This window comes from Camelus dromedarius, chromosome 3 (genome assembly GCF_036321535.1).
Source record: "Camelus dromedarius isolate mCamDro1 chromosome 3, mCamDro1.pat, whole genome shotgun sequence".
Classification (NCBI taxonomy): Eukaryota; Metazoa; Chordata; class Mammalia; order Artiodactyla; family Camelidae; genus Camelus; species Camelus dromedarius.
In genome coordinates this window covers 102,668,644-102,687,656 of record NC_087438.1, presented here as the reverse complement: position 1 = coordinate 102,687,656, position 19,013 = coordinate 102,668,644, and the positions used below count along the sequence as shown (strand labels likewise).

The following is a 19,013-nucleotide window of genomic DNA, read 5'->3' as shown; positions in this document are numbered from 1 at the left end:
TTTTTAAACCTTAAAAAAGTAACATTTTTAAAAGAGAAAAGAAGCATGATGTGCTTTGATTATGTAACTCAAAACAAATGGGGAAACTAAACTCAATCATTTTGAAAGATAACTTTTACCAATGAAAATTACAGAATACCTATGAATAAAATCAGTATAAATAGCCAAAAAAGCCTAGTGAAGACATTCTCAGGAGGTTCAAGTTCCCATCCAAACTAAATACTGACATTAAGGAAAAAAAAAAACAAAAAAACATTGCCCAGAGTAAAACACTTTAGGGAGCTTAAAAAAAAAAAGGCAATTAACTATAATGTTAAGACATCACTTTCTACCTAAGACATAAAACATACATTTAATACTTTTCAAAAGGATCTCTACCAACAAACTGAAAATACAAAAGTAAAGAATGGGTTTTTCTTTTTAGTAAAGAATGTTTCAATAGACCTTTTTCTATATTTAGCCTCTTCCATATAAGATCAATTTCACTAAATCTGATTCACCATTTCCCACCTTCATCACAAGCCATCTCCGTCGTTGTGCTCCAAACTTGCTACTGTAGAAAAAAGTATGACCCACATTAAAGAGGCCCATACTCTTCTACAAAACTTTCAAATGTGTCCAGAAGTCATTTTCACTTAAACCAGACCATAACTAATGTAAAACTCAGAAGCCCTTGGCGTACATTCATTCATACCTGTGCTCTACTCACACACTCATCCTCAGAATGCAAATAAACACCATTTCAGACATCAAAATTCCCCTAATGCTGTCTCCCTTAACTATCTTAACTTCTTCACAAGGCTAACACACTGTACTACAGATTGAGTCTTCCTAGGTGTTACCATCCCACCCCAAGAAACCAAAATAGCAAAACAACAAATGTTAGTTACTAAGATTTCTCAGGAGGACAAGGGAATACATAAAGAGAAATAGCTGTTTCCCAACAGCCCTCAATTTTACGGTATCTCCAGCCTCCCAAGATACCCCTTATTTCCACCTCTGCAAAAACTCAATTCTTCCACTAAAGTGATCTGATCTAATGAATCTAAGTCTTCCTATCTTTTCTCCTACCCATTTTCTTTCAGCCAGAAAGTCCTCACCACCAATAGAAGGATAAATAAGAAGTAGAAATGAGAAGGGGGAGGGGGCAGGAAATGATCCCTTCCCTTCCCATGCCTTCTTTTCCAAGAGGGCCAAAGATACCACCTCTCCCCAATCCGCATACCAGCCTTCCCTCTCTTTGCTTTAGGAGGTATGTTTCAGAGACTATCTATACCCCAGTGTCCCAAAGAAAACACTTCACAATCCTACCCCTTTAAAATGGTTACAAAGCCAACAAAAAGTTGATACCTCTGCTATCCCTTTCAAGAGTCCTAACAATATTTCTACAATACTACCCAAAATACTTCTTATAAAGAAGCCCCTCTCTTTTCAGCCCCTCACCAATAAACCCTACACCCCAATATCCTTAGTTGTCCTACCAGTATTTACAAACATTGTTTCTACTACCCCTTTTATTACTCCAACATCTGTATCTAAAAATCCCTAGATGCTGCCGGTATACCCCTTCCCGCCCGCCCTCTAATAATATTACTAGATACCAGGGTAGCCTTCTCAATCCCCCAATCAAAATCTCAGTTTTTTCTCAACCTGTAATGGTATTCAAAAACCACCAGTTCTCCTGACACCATCAACTTCTCAATATTTCAAAATCCCTTAATATCCTTATCAGCTTCCCAATAATTCCTATAACACTTCAATACCCACAAATCCCTTTCAACTACCCCATACTTCAATTAAATATTCTTGAACCCTTAGAACTCACCAGTAATCTCTATAAATCCCTCAATGTCCCTACTCTCTCTTTCTCTCTTGGTGTTTTTAAAAGGCCCTCGATACTCTGCTTCTAGATCTTTTAGTCCCCGGAATAATATTGTTTGTAAAGCCCTCGATATCCTGCTACTCCCTTCCAGAGCCCAATATTCAAATTTTAAAATCCCTCGACAACCCTGCTTTCCCTCTGAGTTCTCAAATAGCAGTATTTTAAACTCCCTCACTATTTCTGCTACCCCTTTGAGCACCCCAGTATTTTTATTTAAAAAGCCCTCGCTCTCCTTGCTCCCCACCCCACCCCGGTCCCAGAGCCACATCGCCTCTACGCCCCTTGCTCTCCCTCCGTCCCCCCAACCCCCCACAATGGTGATAGTACTACAGAGAAGACAACGCCGGGACCTCCGGACTGCGGCCCCTCCGCTCCGCCCTCCCCCACGCCGCTTCCCCTCCCCCTACGCCCCGGCGGGCCCCCAACGCCCACGTTCGCCGGCCCCGGCCCAGCCTGGCTCACTCACATCGGCTCCAGTAACTTGGCCAGCCAGGACTTGAGGGCATCCACATCCTCTATGAGCATGGTGCAGGGAAGGCGGGCTCGGCCGCCGCTCTTGTTCGGGCCTGCCGCCGGGAGCCACTCACCGCCTCCTCACGCCTTCCTCACAGCTCCCAGTGCCCTAGCCCACCGGGCATCTTAGGAGACTTCAACCTACTCCCCGAGCCGGGGCCTAACAGGAACTAACCCAAGAGCCCTCACTCAACCTAGCACGACGGCTTAGGAGGGCGGGAGACAGCGCCAAGTGGCGGACGCGAGGACCAATAGAAAGGAGAGGGCCGTGCGCGCGCAGCCAATGAAAAGGCTCGTTCGCCCCGCCCGCCGGTAGTACCCAGTGAAGGAAGAGGGATCTATCAAGGTAGGTAGAGAGCTTACGTGAACTCCTGGTGCAAGATGGTATCTTGGAGAAGGTGCTGTGGCGCTTAAAGGGGCCGCGGCGCTCTTTTTGACCATGCCGCCGCCCGCCGCGGAATACTGGTGTCTGCTGCTGGGAGTGCCTGGGGGAACCCGGCGAGCCCCTCAGCCCGGTTCCTTCCTCGCGGTTTTCCTGGAAACACACACTCGTGTCCCGAAATGACTCAGCTGTAGTAAATCTGCAACACAACGTGAGATATGTTCACGTTCGACACTTTGCACAGAACGCAAAATTATACTTTTTTCCCTCACACGCTCGTCTTGCTCGGCACACACGCTTGTATTTTTGGCTGCTGTGCTTAAATTACGCAGAATGCTTCTTGACAACCATGCTCTGGACTCCAATAATCGTCATTTTTAAAACGTGGCGCAACGGATGTAAAAGGCTGAGGCCATTTCGATTTTACCGATATTTTAAACGTATTCTTTATTTGAGGAGAAAAAGGATTCCAAGTTTTTTAATATATAATTCTCTTTTCATTGCATAGGTAAAATTTGGTAGGGGTTTTTGTGCAGGGAGAATTTTGGTCAGCAAAAAGAGTTTTTTAAAATATATATTTTTAATTGAAACCACTGAAAAAGGCAGTTTAGTTTGTGCTAGATGACAAATCCTTTTTGGAATTTTGAAATTACTGGCTTGGCACTGGTGTTAGAATGTTTATTCAACAACAAATACTGAGCACCTGCTATATGCCAGCAATGTGTAAGGCACTAGGATTCCAGTGGTGAGTAAAACAAAACAAGAGTCCCTCCTGTTAGAAAGCCGAACAGTTTATAGGATTATGCATTATAATCATAACACTTCGAAAAATTCCTGATGGACACACACCTCATATAAAAAAGATGGGTTATTCCAAAATAAGCAGGTATACTAGAGAGAGAGCGAGAGCAAGTTTAGGCATACTTTTTCTATAAAAAGCTAGATAGCAAACTGTTTTGGTTTTGTGGGCCATGAGCTCTCTGGCAACTACTCAACTCTGCCCTCTTGGCATGAAACTGGCCATAGGTGTGTATTATGTAAACAAATGATTGTGGCTGTGTTCCCTTAAAACTTACATGAAAATTTCCATTTTAGAGAATTTTCACATGACACAACATATTATTCTCTTGAGGTTTTTTTTTTTTTCCACCCCCAACCATTTAAAAGTGTAAAAGGTATTGTTACCGGTGCCCAGAAACAGGAGCCAATAGTGTTTGGTTTGCTGACCACAGTTTGTGGACCGCTTATGAAGAGTAATAAAAGCAAAACACTCTTAGAAATCATCTTATGAACCTCCGTCACCGACACCTTCTCCCCAACTTTGCAAATGAGGGAGAGAGCCCAGAGAGACTGAGTCGTTTACCCAGAGTCACACATGTTTATAGATGGAGCAGAAGGAACATCCAGGTCTAGCAACAAGTCCAGAGTTTTCCCACAGTCAATTGTTGCCTCCTCTTCCCTCTCTCCTCCTCCCCTTCTTCCTTTATGTTTATCCACATTTCTCCTTCACTTCTTTCCAGTACAGAGATGAGGTGTTACCCCTAAATGACAGAAATTTTTAAAAAGAGAAATAAATGTACAAGTGATTTGATTAGGCCTGGGGCTAGGCGAGAATTTGATAGTACAATAGATATGGAACAGGCATTGCCTTTATCACAGTAAATCACTCCTCTGCAAGAATTTCAAAGCGCTGTTCAGATATATTTATAGAACAAGTTTTGCAGGCCTTACTTCAGAGACGAGGGTGCTGAGATATCAGCTTCCTAGTGACCAAGGGCATTATTTAACCAAGCACATTTACAGAGAGTAGAACAGACATGATTACAGTAGTAATATCTGGGTGTAACGACTTTGGATAGTTTTTCTTTTTTCCTATTTTTTAAATTGTGACGTTATATTACTTTTCTAAACTGAATAGACTATATATAGGTATATATGTTCCATATAAAAACCAGCGCTTTGAATGTAGATATTGAACCCCAAACTGTATCTTGAGAAAACAGTGTCTATAGATGAGTTGCTCTTCCAGAACTGGAAGTGGGGTACGGTGTAGTCAATTCCTGCCTCACACCTGGCTCTCTCCATTTGTTAAATAGTTGCTTCCAATTTGGTCAGTAACCATGGCTTAGAATTTTCCATATACTTTATTCAGTAGCATCCATTATATGCACAGAACTGACTCACATTCAGGTCATGAATGAATGAGGCACTGATTTCAGTCATTCAGTTATTGGGCTACTCTGAAGGCAATGCATACATATATGTATTGATTCAGCACACCTATTGAGTGCTGATTTCCAGGTACCAGATTCTGTGTTCTTGGTGGGGACAGAGACAAAAGTTTGAGAAGTGTGCCTTTTGGGGCCTCAGATTCTGCTGGTCTAATAATTAGGCATTGAAAATAATAATCAGAGCCAAAGTTGTTGAGGACATACTCAGTGCTGGCCCTATGCTAAATATTTCAGTGTATTGTCACCTGTCATCCTTACAATACCCTTGTATAGTAAACAGTGTTCATAGACAAAAGAATTGCATCCTAGAAAATTCATGAAAGCTAATGAGTGAAAAGGCCCGGCCTTGACCACGTGTGTTTGATCCAAAGCCCACACCTCTAATCTTCTCTTAACCATCTCCACTCACAAACACTGAAATATGAACTACATGGTTCATTCAAAATTTATTCAACAAATATATATTGAACCCAATATCATCTATTAGGCACTGTTCTTGGATAATACAGAGTACGATTGATTTTAAAATAATGTTCTTCCCTTAGTTAAGGTGAATGTTAAAATGGAGACTTAACAATCGTTGACTGTTCTCTCAGTTTATTTTCACAGGAAGAGAAAGAAAGAGACGCCAGTTTATCTAAGAAAAAAGAGTGTATTAATATGGGACATTGATGAGAGAGTGACTACAGGAAGAAAAGATATCTAAACCATCCTTATTCAAACCAATTTCCCTTTCTTGGCTTGAGAGTAACTGGACCCTCACCAAAAAGAGTAGTCAATGCTGTGATCTCACTCAAGTGTTGACAGGGGTAGATAGGCGTTCCAAAATCAAGGTGGATCATGCCCATTTGTTTGTTTGTTTGTTTGTTTGTTATGGTCCTTATTCTCCACTCTGTGGCTAAGAATGTCCCAGATGTACAGTAAAAGAAGTTCGAGGGTCATTTTTAAGGTTTTCTCTGTGAAATTTACAATCACAAGATGCTTCCTTTACATGTAGTTAAATTAAGCTTTGGTAGAATTTCAGACTAAGAAGCTTATACTTACAAACAGAACCTCTCATGTCTGTGCCTTTGCAAATGATCAGCTAATTAAACAACATACCCATCAAAAGATCAGTCTCTCCTGAGTTTGGGTCACCTGGAGCAGCCTGTCTGGCTCAGAGAAAAGTCACTTTAATAAAGGTCGCTTGAATCTTAGTTATGCAAAAGACAAGGTGAGTTAGCAAACAGTGAGTCAATCACTGGAAACAGTCTCTCTTCGTTATGAAATTGTAGATTTGTTTTCCTAAGAGAACTGTGTTGTAAGGGTTTTTTGGTTTTTGTTTTTTTTTAAGTTACTTCACACTAAGCACCTATAAGAATGGGTAATATATATAAAAAAAACTGACAACACTGAATGCTGATAAGGATGTAGACAAACTAGATCACTCATGCTTTGTTAGTGTAATGTAAAATGGTACGGCCACTCTGAAAAACTCTTTGGTATTTTCTCTAAAGATTAAACATGCAACTATGATATGACCCAACAATTATACTCTTGGGCAGAGAAATGGAAGCCTTTTATGTTTACACACACAAACCTGTACACAAATGTTTATAGCAGCTTTATTTATAATAACCAAAACCAAGAATCAGCCCAGATGACCTTAAACCAGTGAATGGTTAAACTATGTGATACATACATACAATGGAGTGCCACTCCATGCCTCCTTCCAACAAGGAAGGAACTCCTGATACATGTAGCAATCAGGATGAATTATGCTGAGTGAGGAAAAAAGCCAGCCCCTAAAGATTATATATTGTATGGTTCCATTTATATAACACTTTGAAAATGACATAATTTTAGGAGCAGAGGACAGAGATGGGGGTGTGGAAGGGTAGTGGGTGTGGTTTTAAAGGGCAGTAGGAGGGATCCTTGTGGTGTGGGAACTGTGCAGTGTCTTAACTGTCAGGGTAAGTATAGGAACTACAGGAGTGATGATAACATTGTATAGAATTATACACACACTGCAAACAGGCAAAATGAATGCACATAAAACATGTCAATGTCAATATTCTGACTATGATATTATACCATAGTTTTGCACATGTTACCATTGGGGGAAATTAGGAAAAATGTACAGAAGTTCTCTCTGCCTCATTTCTTAGAAGTGCATTTGACTCTGTAAGTATCTCAATTAAAAAAAAAAAACAACAAAAAGGTGCTTCACACACTAAGAGCAGTGTCAACAGGGAGAAAAAGTTGAAGTGGCATCTCTGAGTGTATGCATACCAGAAATAGTCCTTGCCCCATTCTCCAAGGATTTCATGGGGACCCAGGTCTACCATCCTTGCAGATTAGAAAGGCATCCAGGAGAAATGTGCAAAGCTCCACTGCTGTACTGAGCTTTTTCTTTTTCTTTTTCTTTTTTTTTTTTTTTTAAGCATGAAACAGCAACAGTGGACTGACCGGTCTCCAGGCCCCTCTGGTTATTCCTCTGATATTAGAAGACAACTGCGCTCTCTTCCTTGGATTGAATAAGCCCCATGGGATTTGGACACATCAAATGGTAATAACTCATACTTGTCAAGTGCCAGGCACTCTGCCAACCAATTTTGCATGGATTCGCCTCTTGCAATTCCTGCATTCAGCCTTTCCTTCTTTCAAGAAATATTGATTACAACTTGATCGTAGGCAAAGCAGTATGATAGTCCCTGGGGATACGGCAGTGGAGAAAATAGGCATTCTCTTGGAGATGTATTTTAGCAGAAAGAGAATGATGATAAATAAACAACTCTATCATAAGTCAGGTGGGATACATTTTACAAAGAAAAATAAGGCAAAGTGAGGGGAGAGAGAGTGATGAGGACTCTGAGCAGTGCTCTGGAGGAAGTAAGGGTGTTAATCTTGTGGCTATCTCGTGGAAGAGCTTTCCAGGGAAGTGCAAAGACCCTGAGGCAGGAACTAATTTGGCAAGTTTGAGGAGAGGAAAGCAATGGAGCAGGAACAAAGTGAAACAGGAGGAAAGTGATGGGAGAAGAGGTTAGAGACGCAGTGAGAAGCCAGATCATGGAGTACTTTGTCAGCCATGGTAGGGACTTTGGTTTCTTATTCGGAGTGAGACTGGGAGACACTGAAGGTTTTAAGCAGAGGAATAAAATTATCTGATTTAGTTTTTTATTTTTGAACAGGATCAGTGTAGCTGCCTCGTGGTTATCAGACTGGAAGGGACAAAAGTGGAGGTAGGGAAACTGGTTAGAAATCAATAATCCAAGCAAGATATGATGGAGGTTTAGACTAGACTAGCACTGAAAGAGATGTTAAGAAGTTGGATTCTGGACATATTTTGAAGGCAGAGTCAATGAGTTTTAGTGACATTAATTGTTGGTATGAAATGCAAAGAGGAATTCAGGATGACACTAAGGTGTTTGGCCTGAGATGGGGAAAATGAGGAAGGAGCAGATTTAGAGAATGGTTGGTAGATCTTGAATTAAGTTTGTGACATAAATAGGACATTAGACATTGTCTTAGACATTGGACATGGTGGTAACCCCCATCATGGCCCCCAATGATCCTTACCTCCTGTTCTCACCCATGTGTACTTTCCTCCTATACTGGATCAAAGCTTGCCTGTATGACCAATAGAATACACTGCAAGTGACAGTCATTGACTTCCAAGTCTAGGATAAAAAGCAGTGTAGCTCCTGTTTTGGGTCTCTTGTTCTGAGGAAACCCAGTTACTGTGTCCGAAGACACTCAATCAACCCTTCAGAGAGGCCCACAAGGAGACTTCTTACCAACATCCAGTCTCCATCAGACCTTCAGATGACTGCAGCCCTGGCCAGCATTTGACTGCAATTCCATGAAAGCCCCTAAGCCAGAGCCACCAAGTCAAGCTGCTCCCAAACTTCTGACCCATAGAAACTGTGAAAGGTGATAAATGGTTATTGTTTTTTAAACCACTAAGTTTTAGGGTAATTTGTTAGGCATGATAGGTAATTAATATAAAAATCCAAATGAAGATGTCAAATAGACAGTTGGATCAGTGAGTCTGGAGTTTATGAGAGATTGGGCTTGGTGTTAAAAACTGGGGATTCATCAGCATGTAAAGTGTGTTGAAAACCATGGGCCTGTTTAAGATCATCTAGGAAGTGAATATATCTAGAAAGAAAGGCCATTAGGGCATTCTCTTATTTAGAAAGAAGGGGAGTAATATCCTGTAAACTGAGAGGGTATTGCCAGTGAGGCAGAAGAACAGAGAAGAAATGTGTCTCAGAGAAGATGGAGTTTTCAACTTGTCAAATGTAGTTCTTGTATCAAGTAAGATGAGGACACAGACTTGATCATTGGATTTGGCAGCATGGAGATCATTTGATGACCTGGACAATTACATGGAATAGAAGGGTAAACACCTGATTAGAAAAAGTTCAGGAAAGAAAGGGAAGTGAGGAATCAGAGACAGTATTGACAGTTTTCTTGAAGGGTTTTGCTGTAAAGGAGATTAGAGCAATGAAGGTACCAAAGATGTCATGGGGTAGAGAGGATAGGGTTTGTTTGCATTTTGTTGTATTTTTCTTTTGCTTGTCTTCTTGCTTGCATTAAGTTAGAAATATGAATGCAGGTAAGTATGATCTAGTATAGAAAGAAAATTTGATGATGTTGAAGGTGCAGTGGGCAACTGGAGGAATAAAATCTCTTAGTAGGAAAAGACAATGGGACTTGAGTGTACAAATGGAGTGTAGGTCTTAATAGGATCCCTGGGAGGAAAATAGAGCACATGTTAAGGGATGGCGGTATGATGGTAGACATAGTAAAGGAACTCATGGAAGTTCTTTACTGATTGCTTCTGTGTTTTCAGGGAATTAAGAAGCAGTCATCAGTTGAATGTGAGGAAGGGGTACTGGATGCTTGAGAAGAGAGGAGTGAGGAAAAAGCATCTTAGGTTTCCCAAACATTTCAAGCTCCTTCTCACCTCAGGGCCTTTGCACTTGCTGGTCCTTTTTCCTGGAACTCTTATCCACACATCTTTTGATGGTTGCCTTTTTCTTGTGAGCTCAAATATCACCTCCTTAGGAAGGCCTTCTCTGACCACCCCATCTAAATTAGCAAACCCACGTCCCTCCTCTAGTTATTCTCTGTTACATAATCCTGTTTTATCTTCTTCACAACATTTTTTGTGGTCTGAAACTTTTTCACTTATTTGCTTTCTCTACCCTGTTCTAACTAGAATTTTCATGAGGTCAAGGATTTTGTCTTCCTTGCTCACATTATATACTTGGCACTGAAAACAAAACCTAGTATACAGTAGATGCTCAATAAATATCAATGAATGGCTGCAAAAGTCATCAAAACTTTATTACTAGGTAAGTAGTACTATTATCACCATGCCAGGCAGATCAAGTGATTTGCCCAAGGTCACATAGCAAGTTTGGAATGGGTGGGGTGGTGGTGCCCATGATTCAAAGGCAAGCAATCTGGCATTAGAGCCTACATTCTCGGACACTGCATGGAAGAGCATCTAGAGGAAGGTACTGACTTCTGCCTAGTAAGTTAATGGCAGCCTGACCAATTAATAGGAAAAAATAAAAGTAAGACCACAATTATACCCCCAGTTTATATAGTTTAGATCATGGTTTCATTGATACTGTAAAAATAGGAATCTTAAATGTTGTAAATTCACAAAATAAATTAAAAAAATATAGTCACTGAAATTGGAATCAATAATAGAGAATTGATTTTCTTTACCTATTTCTTTTTTTTTTTTTTACTTTCTTTTTTTATTTTTGAGGGGTAATTAAATTTTTATTTATTTGTTTACTCAAATAGAGGTTCTGGGGATTGAACCCAGGACCTCATGCTTGCTAAGCATGCACTCTGCCACTGAGCTATATCCTCCCCCCACCACCTGTTGCTTTGTTTTTACCCCTTCCTTTCTTCTTTTCCATCTGCCTGTTCTCTCCTTCCTTCCTTCCATTTCTTAAGAAGCCCCAGACTGCTCCACAATGGTGGTGGAAATGGTGGTAGCAATTTGGATAGGTAGGCTATTTAGGAACCACAAGCAGCATTTTTATGACTCAGGTGTCACATTTCACATATGACCCATGACAGGGCTGGCAGTGCTCTGTGGAATGGTGACAAGAGCAGGCTGAAGCATGTAGATCCTGAGTCTAGACTGGCATGGTGTGAGAGAATGATTTCTAATTCTGGAGAATTACAAGTATCACCACTGTAAGCGAAATCTAGGCAACAGGGGTTTCTTGAAATTTTGGTACCTGAGAAGTGCAACTTCTCTAAATTGGTTATATTTGTCTAAATATAAAAGTCTCCCTAATTAACAGGGCTACTTGTTCCTAGCTGAAGTCAGTCAGATTTAGAATTCCCATGAATTAAATGATGACCTTAGTCCTTTCAGACTGTTGTAACAAAATAGAACAGACTGGGTGCTTACAATCAGCTGAAATTTATGTCTCACAGTTCTGGAGGCTGAAAGTCTGAGATCAGGGTGCCAACATGGCTGGGTGAGAGCCCTGTTTCAGGTCCAACACCTCCCTTTGTCTCTTCATGAGGTGGAAGGGGGTGGGGAGCTTGTGGGTTCTCCTGTATAAGAGCATTAATCCCATTCAAAAGGGCTTCATCCTCCTGACTAAGTACCTCACAAATCTTAAGCCATCACAGTGGGCATTGGGATTTTAACAAATGAATTTTGTGGGGACACAAACATTCAGACCATAACACTGATCAGGCTGGCTTCCAGTATTCACCACTTCTCTTTCTTTCTCCCTAGCTTAATATTTCTTGGGCGTTTGAACCATGAACCACACGTTGGGCTAATCACCTTGCTTGGTAAAGTTCATTTTATTCTCACAGCAAGCCTAGGAGGTAGGTGTTATCAAGTATCCGCATTTTACATGTGAGGAACCAGAGTCCCCAGGTTGAAGGAACAGGGCTAGCATGAGAACAGAGCTGCAAGTCAGACTCAGGCATCTTACTCCAAAGCTGGTGAGCACAACCAGCGCACACACTCTTCCTCTGCTGCCCATTAACTGTTGGAGGTTGCACGCAGAGCAACCCCAGGAACGGCTCAAGTCCATAAGTCCTAGGAGGGTCTTTTCTTTTTCTCTTTGTACTCATTGCCTCTATCATTTAAAAAAGAAATCTGTTTGCCATTCAGGAAGCATAAAACTAAAGGTGGAATACTAATGTAGGAACAAAAAAAAAAAACATTTAAAAACAAAAAGTGGCTAATAGGTTAGAGGAGTGATAATCATATTTATTGAGTGCCACATGTCTGTGGAACAGAAGTATGAAAATAAACGCCCATGATTCCTTCCTTTGACTGTGTCATATAAAGGGAGGGATGGTAGGTAAATAGGCGTGAAAAACAAATAAAAAGGGACTCCAGACAAGCCAAAGCTAATGATAGCCTTATGGATCTAAATTTAGAAATGCTGATTCAATTGAATTGAGTAGAGTGACCGGTGGGGTGAGTTTGGGGGAAAAAAAAAAACAAAAACCAAAAACAAGGCGGAAGTGAGTTTTGTTGCGCAGTTTTTAGAATGAGTGCAGTATGGTCTGGGAGTTGACGAAGGTATACCACACAATTATACGATGATAATTAGCTCAGTTAGGCAAGGAAAGAGATTATTATGAGGTACAGGTAAGCTTTTTCTTTTTTAATCAGATTAATGTCTATAGACCAATTTTCCTAAAATAATAATAAAAACTGCAGACATTTTAAAGCACTTATTATATGCCAGGCATATATATATATATATATGTAGGGTTTATACCCAAATGTATATTATTTCTTTAATCTTCATAGCAATCCTATGAGGCACTTACTATTATTACCTTTATTTTACAGCATGGTTAATTGAATTGCCCGAGGTCACCCAGCTAGTAAATGATGAACTCAGTCTGTCTGATTCAGAGCCTGAGCTCTTATCCAGTATGCTACCTTTCTAATTTCATTTATCTAGAGAGGGTATTCCACATGGCATGGTGAAGAATCGACAATTTCCAATTATAAAGCCATATCATTAAGCCATAATAGTTTTCATTTTCTCAATATCTCTTGACTCTTTTTACCTTTCTCCACCTTGACTGCCACTGCTTCCGCTTTTGCTCCCTCCCAATCTTTCTTCAGGAGTGTTCTTTATAAAACACACATGGGACCATGTCCCTTCCTCACTGAAAACACTTCCATGACCTCCCATGGCTTCTCACTGCTTCAGTGTTTGCCTCTTGCACTAGACGGAGGTGACTGTGCCTTGTCTTGTTCAAGTGTTGTGATTCCAGCATCTAGGCTAGGGCCTTGTACAAAGTAGAGGCTAAAAAAATTTTGTTGAATGCATGAAAACCAAATCACCCTTGAAAAAAAGAATATTCGTCATTTAAATAGGAAAATTAAAAAAGGCGAAGTTGGAGGTATGCAGGTAGGTTTTTCATAATTTTTATTATTTGTCATCACACAATGACTTGTTTATTTTCTTCTTTGATGGCTCATGCCCTTTAGACTGTAGGCTCCATGAGGGCAGGGGCCATGTCTGTCTTGTTCCCTGCTATATCCTAGCTCTATGTCAGGTTCATAGGAGGTGCTTAATAACTGTTGTTCAATTACCAGTGTGGATTGGAAGCTGGTGAATCGAAGTTGACAAATAGTACTGGGTAGGGCAGAACTGGAACAGGAAAGTATAACCATAGTTATAACAGCTGTGGAGGATGAGGATTCTTTCATTCATTCATTCAGTATTTATAAGGTACCTACTATGTATCAGACACTGTGCTAGGTAGCCTCTGATGTCATGGAGCTTACTGTCCAGTGATAAATCAACAGGCAATTAAAGTTCAGTGACATAGATTTCCCAAGGGAGAGCAGGAAGGGGGTGCTTCAGGGAACATCTAGGAAAAGACATTTAACGAAGACTTGGTCTATTAGGAAGTGATGTCTAAATGGTGGATAGCTAAAGGAGGAGGGTGTGGAAAGTGATGGAGAATATTTGTATGTGTGAGTGCCCAGAAGCAGGAGAGCTGCTGGTAGGTTCTCTATAACCTAAAGTTCCTTCTTCTAAAAATTTTTTATTGAAGTACAGTCAGTTACAATGATCAATTTCTGGTATACAGCACAATGTCCCAGTCATGCATATACATACATATATTCGTTTTCATATTTTTCTCCATTAAAGATTACTACGAGATACTGAACGTAGTTTGCTGTACAAAAGAAAGTTTTTTTAAAATCTATTTTTATATATAGTGGCTAACATCCTTCTTAACTTCCTTTTATCCAGCAACTGAGCCCATACCATATGCCAGGCATTGTTTTAGGCTATCATTAGATTTGTATTTCAACTAGTTGTTGAAAAATGTAAGTATAATGTATACTACACATATATAATTTAAAATTTATTTTTCTTAAAAATTTTATTACCTTTTTTTCCCCTTTAAGAAGACACACTTTGGGCAGGGCGCACTCCCCGCCCCACCCGCTGCTCCCAAGTGTTTTGCAGATGCTTAACGAATGTTTGCTGAATTAATAAAGGAATGCACATGAGGCTAACTAATCTGACCACTATAAAATAAAAAGCCTTGGATCAACGCTTTTCAATATATCTTCCTTCGATGATGGTAATGTTCTATGTCCTCAGCGTCCAAATATGGTAACAACTAGCCACAGGGACTTTCCAGCACATGAAGAGTGGCTAGCGCGACTGAAGAACTAGATTTTAAATTTTACTTAATTTTAATTAATTTAAATTTAAATAACCACATGTGACTAGTGACTTGCACTTCAGACAAATCAGCCTTGGATGGTAAGAGGGATGAAAAAGTCTGAGACGGGCACTGGGACCAGGTACAAGGTTTCCAGCCTCTTTTGTAAAAAAAATGGAGATTGTTAATAAATAGCTATAAAATGCCTAAATTCTGAACTTTTGAATGCCACCGACAGTCATAAATACCTGTGCGCAGTGGCAAGCCATAATTAACATCTCAGTCACTTAAGACTAATACACCTTGCATCCTGGCATTTAGACAAGACACCTAACCCAACGCCAAAGGGTGAAAAGGTTGAAAGCTAGGGAACTCCACGTCACTCACGGCGCGCTCGCGGCCGTCGGCTACACCGAACTGCATCATGGGCTTTGTAGTTCAACATGCCCGTGACGCCACTACCGGTGCTCCCTCTGAGTGGCTTATCAGGCAGACTTCCGATATCCTGTTGTTCTCTGGGAATTGTAGTCAATAGATGGCTGCCAGACGTGGGCTCTGCAGGCCTGGGAACTACAATTCCCGGCAAGCTAAGAGGTGCCCCCGGAGGTAATTAGTGAGCCGGTGATTGCCTCATCAGGTGTGAAGTGTGTGCTACAGTGTCGTGGTAGGCCTGGCTGCCTCGAGAGGGAGGGGAAGGGTTGTAACCACTCCTTTAAGGGGGAATTACTGAGGTTACTGTCGTGGGTTTGCACAGTCGGCTGGGCGGCGCCATGGCGGTGAGTTTTGGCGGGAAGCGTGTCCTCTTGGCCGGGTCGTGGAACCGGGCTGGCTAATCCGTCTGCTTTTGCCAAAAACTAGGGGCTCCATGTGGTAGCCACTGTCCTGAAGGGAAAAACCCCATTCTAAAGATGGAGGAGGCATTGCCCCCCACGTTTAAGTGATGATGTGCCTTTTCTTGCTACCTGAAGAGCCAGGAACTGATAACTAACTTTACAGACTACTTAATGTCACGTGTGTTATTTGACCAAGGTTTCGAAAAACCGATTTGGAGAGAGAGGAGTATATAACATTGACTCCTCCTTTCAACAAAAAATTGTTGAGCGCCTCTTTGTAAAATAGACAAAAATTTCTGCATTCATGGTGTGTGTGTGCGCGCTACATTCTAAAGTATGTGGTAAAATATGCCAGGTGCCGGTAAGTGCTATAGAAATAAATAGAGCAAGAAGAAGGGTTCAAGAAAACCTTTGCTGAGAAGGTGACAGTTGTGGCAAAAAGAAAGTAAGGGAGCAAGCCGTGCAACTATATGGAGGAAAAGATTTCTGGGCAGAGACAACAGTGTGAGTGAAAAGCTTGTACAGAGGGTTGTATGTCCAAAGGACAGTGATCCGGGGGAGATGGGGATGGGTGTGTGGTGGTGTTGAGGAATTTTATAAAGGATAGCAGAGGAATGGGGTAAAGATGAAGGTTAAAAGAGGGCTTTTTTTTTTTTTTTTTTAAAGACAGGAGAAATTATATAGTGCTTGTATGCTCATGGAAATTATCCTGTAGAAAGGGAAAGCTGATGCAGAAGAGATAAATGATTGCAGGAGTGATGTTCCTGAATAGAATAGAGGGGATGAAATCAGGTGTGTCACATACCACAGGGGAGGGGTTAAATAGTACCACAGTCACCTATAGCACAGGAAAGAAGGCGGAGTATACATGTGGTTGGGTGGATGTGATGAGGGAGGCTGAGGAAATTTTCTGTTCACTTCTGTTTTCTCATTGAATTAGGAACCAAGTTTATCAGCTAAAAATAAGGATGGGAGAGGAAGTGTTAGAGATTTGAAAAGGGAGAAGATATGAAACAATTGTCTAGGACATTGCTGTTACTAGAATTTCCTTTGGTGATGAAAATGTTCCATCATTGTGTGGCTAGTACACTTGAAATGTGGCTAGTACAATTGAAGGACTAAATTTTTAAATTTAGTTTTATTTATTTATTTTTGTTATTTTGGGGGGGTACTTAGGTTTATTTATTGTTAGAGGAGGTAATGGGGATTGAACCCCCAAGACTTTGTGCATGCTAAGCATGCACTCTACCACTTGAGCTATACCCACCCCGCTGAAGGACTGAATTTTAATGTAATTTTAAAATTAAATAGTCACCTGTGACTAGTGACTACTGTACTGGACAGTATACACATTAAAGTTTGAGAAGCACTGGTCTAGGGAAAGGAGTAACTAACTAGATTTCAGAAATTAGCAGTATTCCTGGGCATCACTTGACATTAGTGGTAATGGATTTTAATTGAGGCTGGTTAGCATGTTTAAGTTTTTATCTCCTACCACTTTCAGCTGCCTTGATGAAGGGGCAGAGCAGGTGGATAGGAACGTTGGAGCTTGGCCAAGCAAGAATGATGAAGAGAAGGGCAAAGGGGTGATTATATAAATGGACTTAAGGGGCAGAAGTGAAGACATGGGGTGGGAGGGACCCAAGGATTAGTGGAAAAGGGTCAAGATCAGTAAGTCCCAATGGGGTGAGAATTAGTGGAGCTGGAATTCTAGCAGAATTAGGACCAATAATACCAATAATTAACATTTCTTGTGTTATGCTTTAGTGTTTAACATTTTACCTGTATTGTCTCACTGAGTCCGCACACTAATCTGTTTGAGTAGGCACTCTTATTCTCTGCAGTTTACAAATGAAGAAACCCAGGTTTAGAGACTTAACCAAGTTCCCATAGCTAGTACGTGATGGAAGTGGATTAGAATTCTCACAGACTGACTCTTTTCTCAGTCACTATGCTGTACTGCTTTCCAGGAAAACCCATTTCTTCTTATTCCTGGTCCAGTACTTTTTCTTTTGTTCCAAGCTGCTCAGTGCCTCCCCACCAACCCCACCCTGCCTTGGTGATATCCCTAGCCAGTATGAAATTTGCAGGTCCTTCTTTTTTTGGTTGGTGTTAATGGGAATGGATTTTTCAGTTAGGATAACTTTAATACATTTTGTGTGTGTGTGTGTGTGTGTGTGTGTGTGTGTGTGTGTGTGTGTGTCTTTCTCTTTTAAGTTGTCTATAAGGAAATTGGCAGTATTCCTGGTAGAACTTACTGTTTTACTTTACTTTATTCACTTCACTTCTTCACCTCTGAAAATATTTGTGTTTTATTTACACTGTCATGATACTGGGCTGACATTAAAGTTAGTTTTATTGGAAGAATGCAATAAGAACTCCCTTTAAGAAAGAACAAGTAATAGTAATAATAATGTTAAATGTTAAAATGTATTGATTGCTTATTCTGTGCTAGGCATTAATGTTTTACATAATTTTTCATCAGAGCAACCCTATAAAATTAAGTGCTGTTATTACCCTCTTTTTACTGATTGGGAAAATAAAAAGTAGAATTTTAATTCACTTGGTCCCATTCTGAAGCTCATTCTCTTAATCATTATACTGTTTCCAATTGTAAACTAATTGGGAAGTTTCTTTTGCAAGTACCTTCCTATAATGAAAGTTTTCTAACTTTTCGGAGGAAACCGTAGCAATAGTAAAGTGTATAAAACAATCAACATAGAATAGCATGGATATAAAATTAGTTTTTATTTTATACTTGAATTTGTAAAGAGCAAACAATTTTTTTTCATATTACAAGAATATTTTATAGAGCTTTTAACAGTTTTAATGTTTTTTGGTTACATATCAGACTTTTAGAGGAGATATGGGGATGTGATGTAGTAAAGTTAATAGCCAACTTAAAAAATTATTGTTCTTAAAATTTCATTTGGGAAATTTAAATAGTGAACGAAGTAGAGATAATAATAATATTATGTACTTCTATGTAGCCATCACCCAGCTTCAATAATTGGCAGTTCAGGGCCAGTCTTGTTTCATACATATCTTCCCCAGACCCTCCCACTCCACCCTTCAGGATTCATTTTAAGCAAATTCTAGGCACTGTATTTTTTCATTAATGCATATTTTAGTAAGTTTAATGTAATGATAAATTCTCATAAAACATAAACACAACGCCATTTTGACACCTAATAAAAAGCACATGATGTCTACTTGTCTCCCTGTGGTAATGATTAGCATTATCAAGCATTTACCATGGGTCTGGCACTAGATTAAGTCCTTCATTATTTTATCTCTGTCTTTTTTTTTTTCCCTTTGGCCTGGCTGCTGGCTCCCAGAGGGGAGGGCAGGTGCACTGAGCGAGCGGACCCAGCAGCCTCTGCCACTGCTCCTGCCCCGGGCCTGCTTTATCTCTTTTAATCCTGTAATAATAGTACGAGGTAGATAAAATTATTATCCTTATTTTACAGATAAGTAGAGAA

The 19,013-nt window shown here is 40.3% G+C and overlaps 2 protein-coding genes across 4 annotated transcripts in view; one reads left to right on the top strand and one right to left on the bottom strand.

Annotated features, from left to right (window-relative positions):
• Window positions 1-2,600, bottom strand: part of RBM27 (RNA binding motif protein 27) — a 57,006-nt gene extending 54,406 nt beyond the window's left edge. For both annotated transcript variants that reach the window (XM_010990351.3, XM_010990352.3), the window contains exon 1: window positions 2,349-2,600. In XM_010990351.3, the coding sequence (XP_010988653.1) occupies window positions 2,349-2,407 (59 nt within the window). In that variant the 5' untranslated portion in view covers window positions 2,408-2,600. The remainder of the gene's footprint in view (window positions 1-2,348) is intronic.
• A 12,722-nt stretch (window positions 2,601-15,322) lies between these two features.
• The window catches only part of LARS1 (leucyl-tRNA synthetase 1), a 57,157-nt gene continuing 53,466 nt past the window's right edge, over window positions 15,323-19,013 (top strand). Inside the window, exon 1 of one of the 2 annotated variants that reach the window (XM_031449277.2) lies at window positions 15,323-15,362. Coding sequence is in view for 1 of the 2 variants with exons in the window: in XM_031449276.2 (XP_031305136.1) it covers window positions 15,469-15,474 (6 nt within the window). In the remaining variant the exon portion in view is untranslated. Of the gene's footprint in view, window positions 15,475-19,013 lie in introns of both variants that reach the window. The other variant, XM_031449276.2, reaches the window with a different exon arrangement.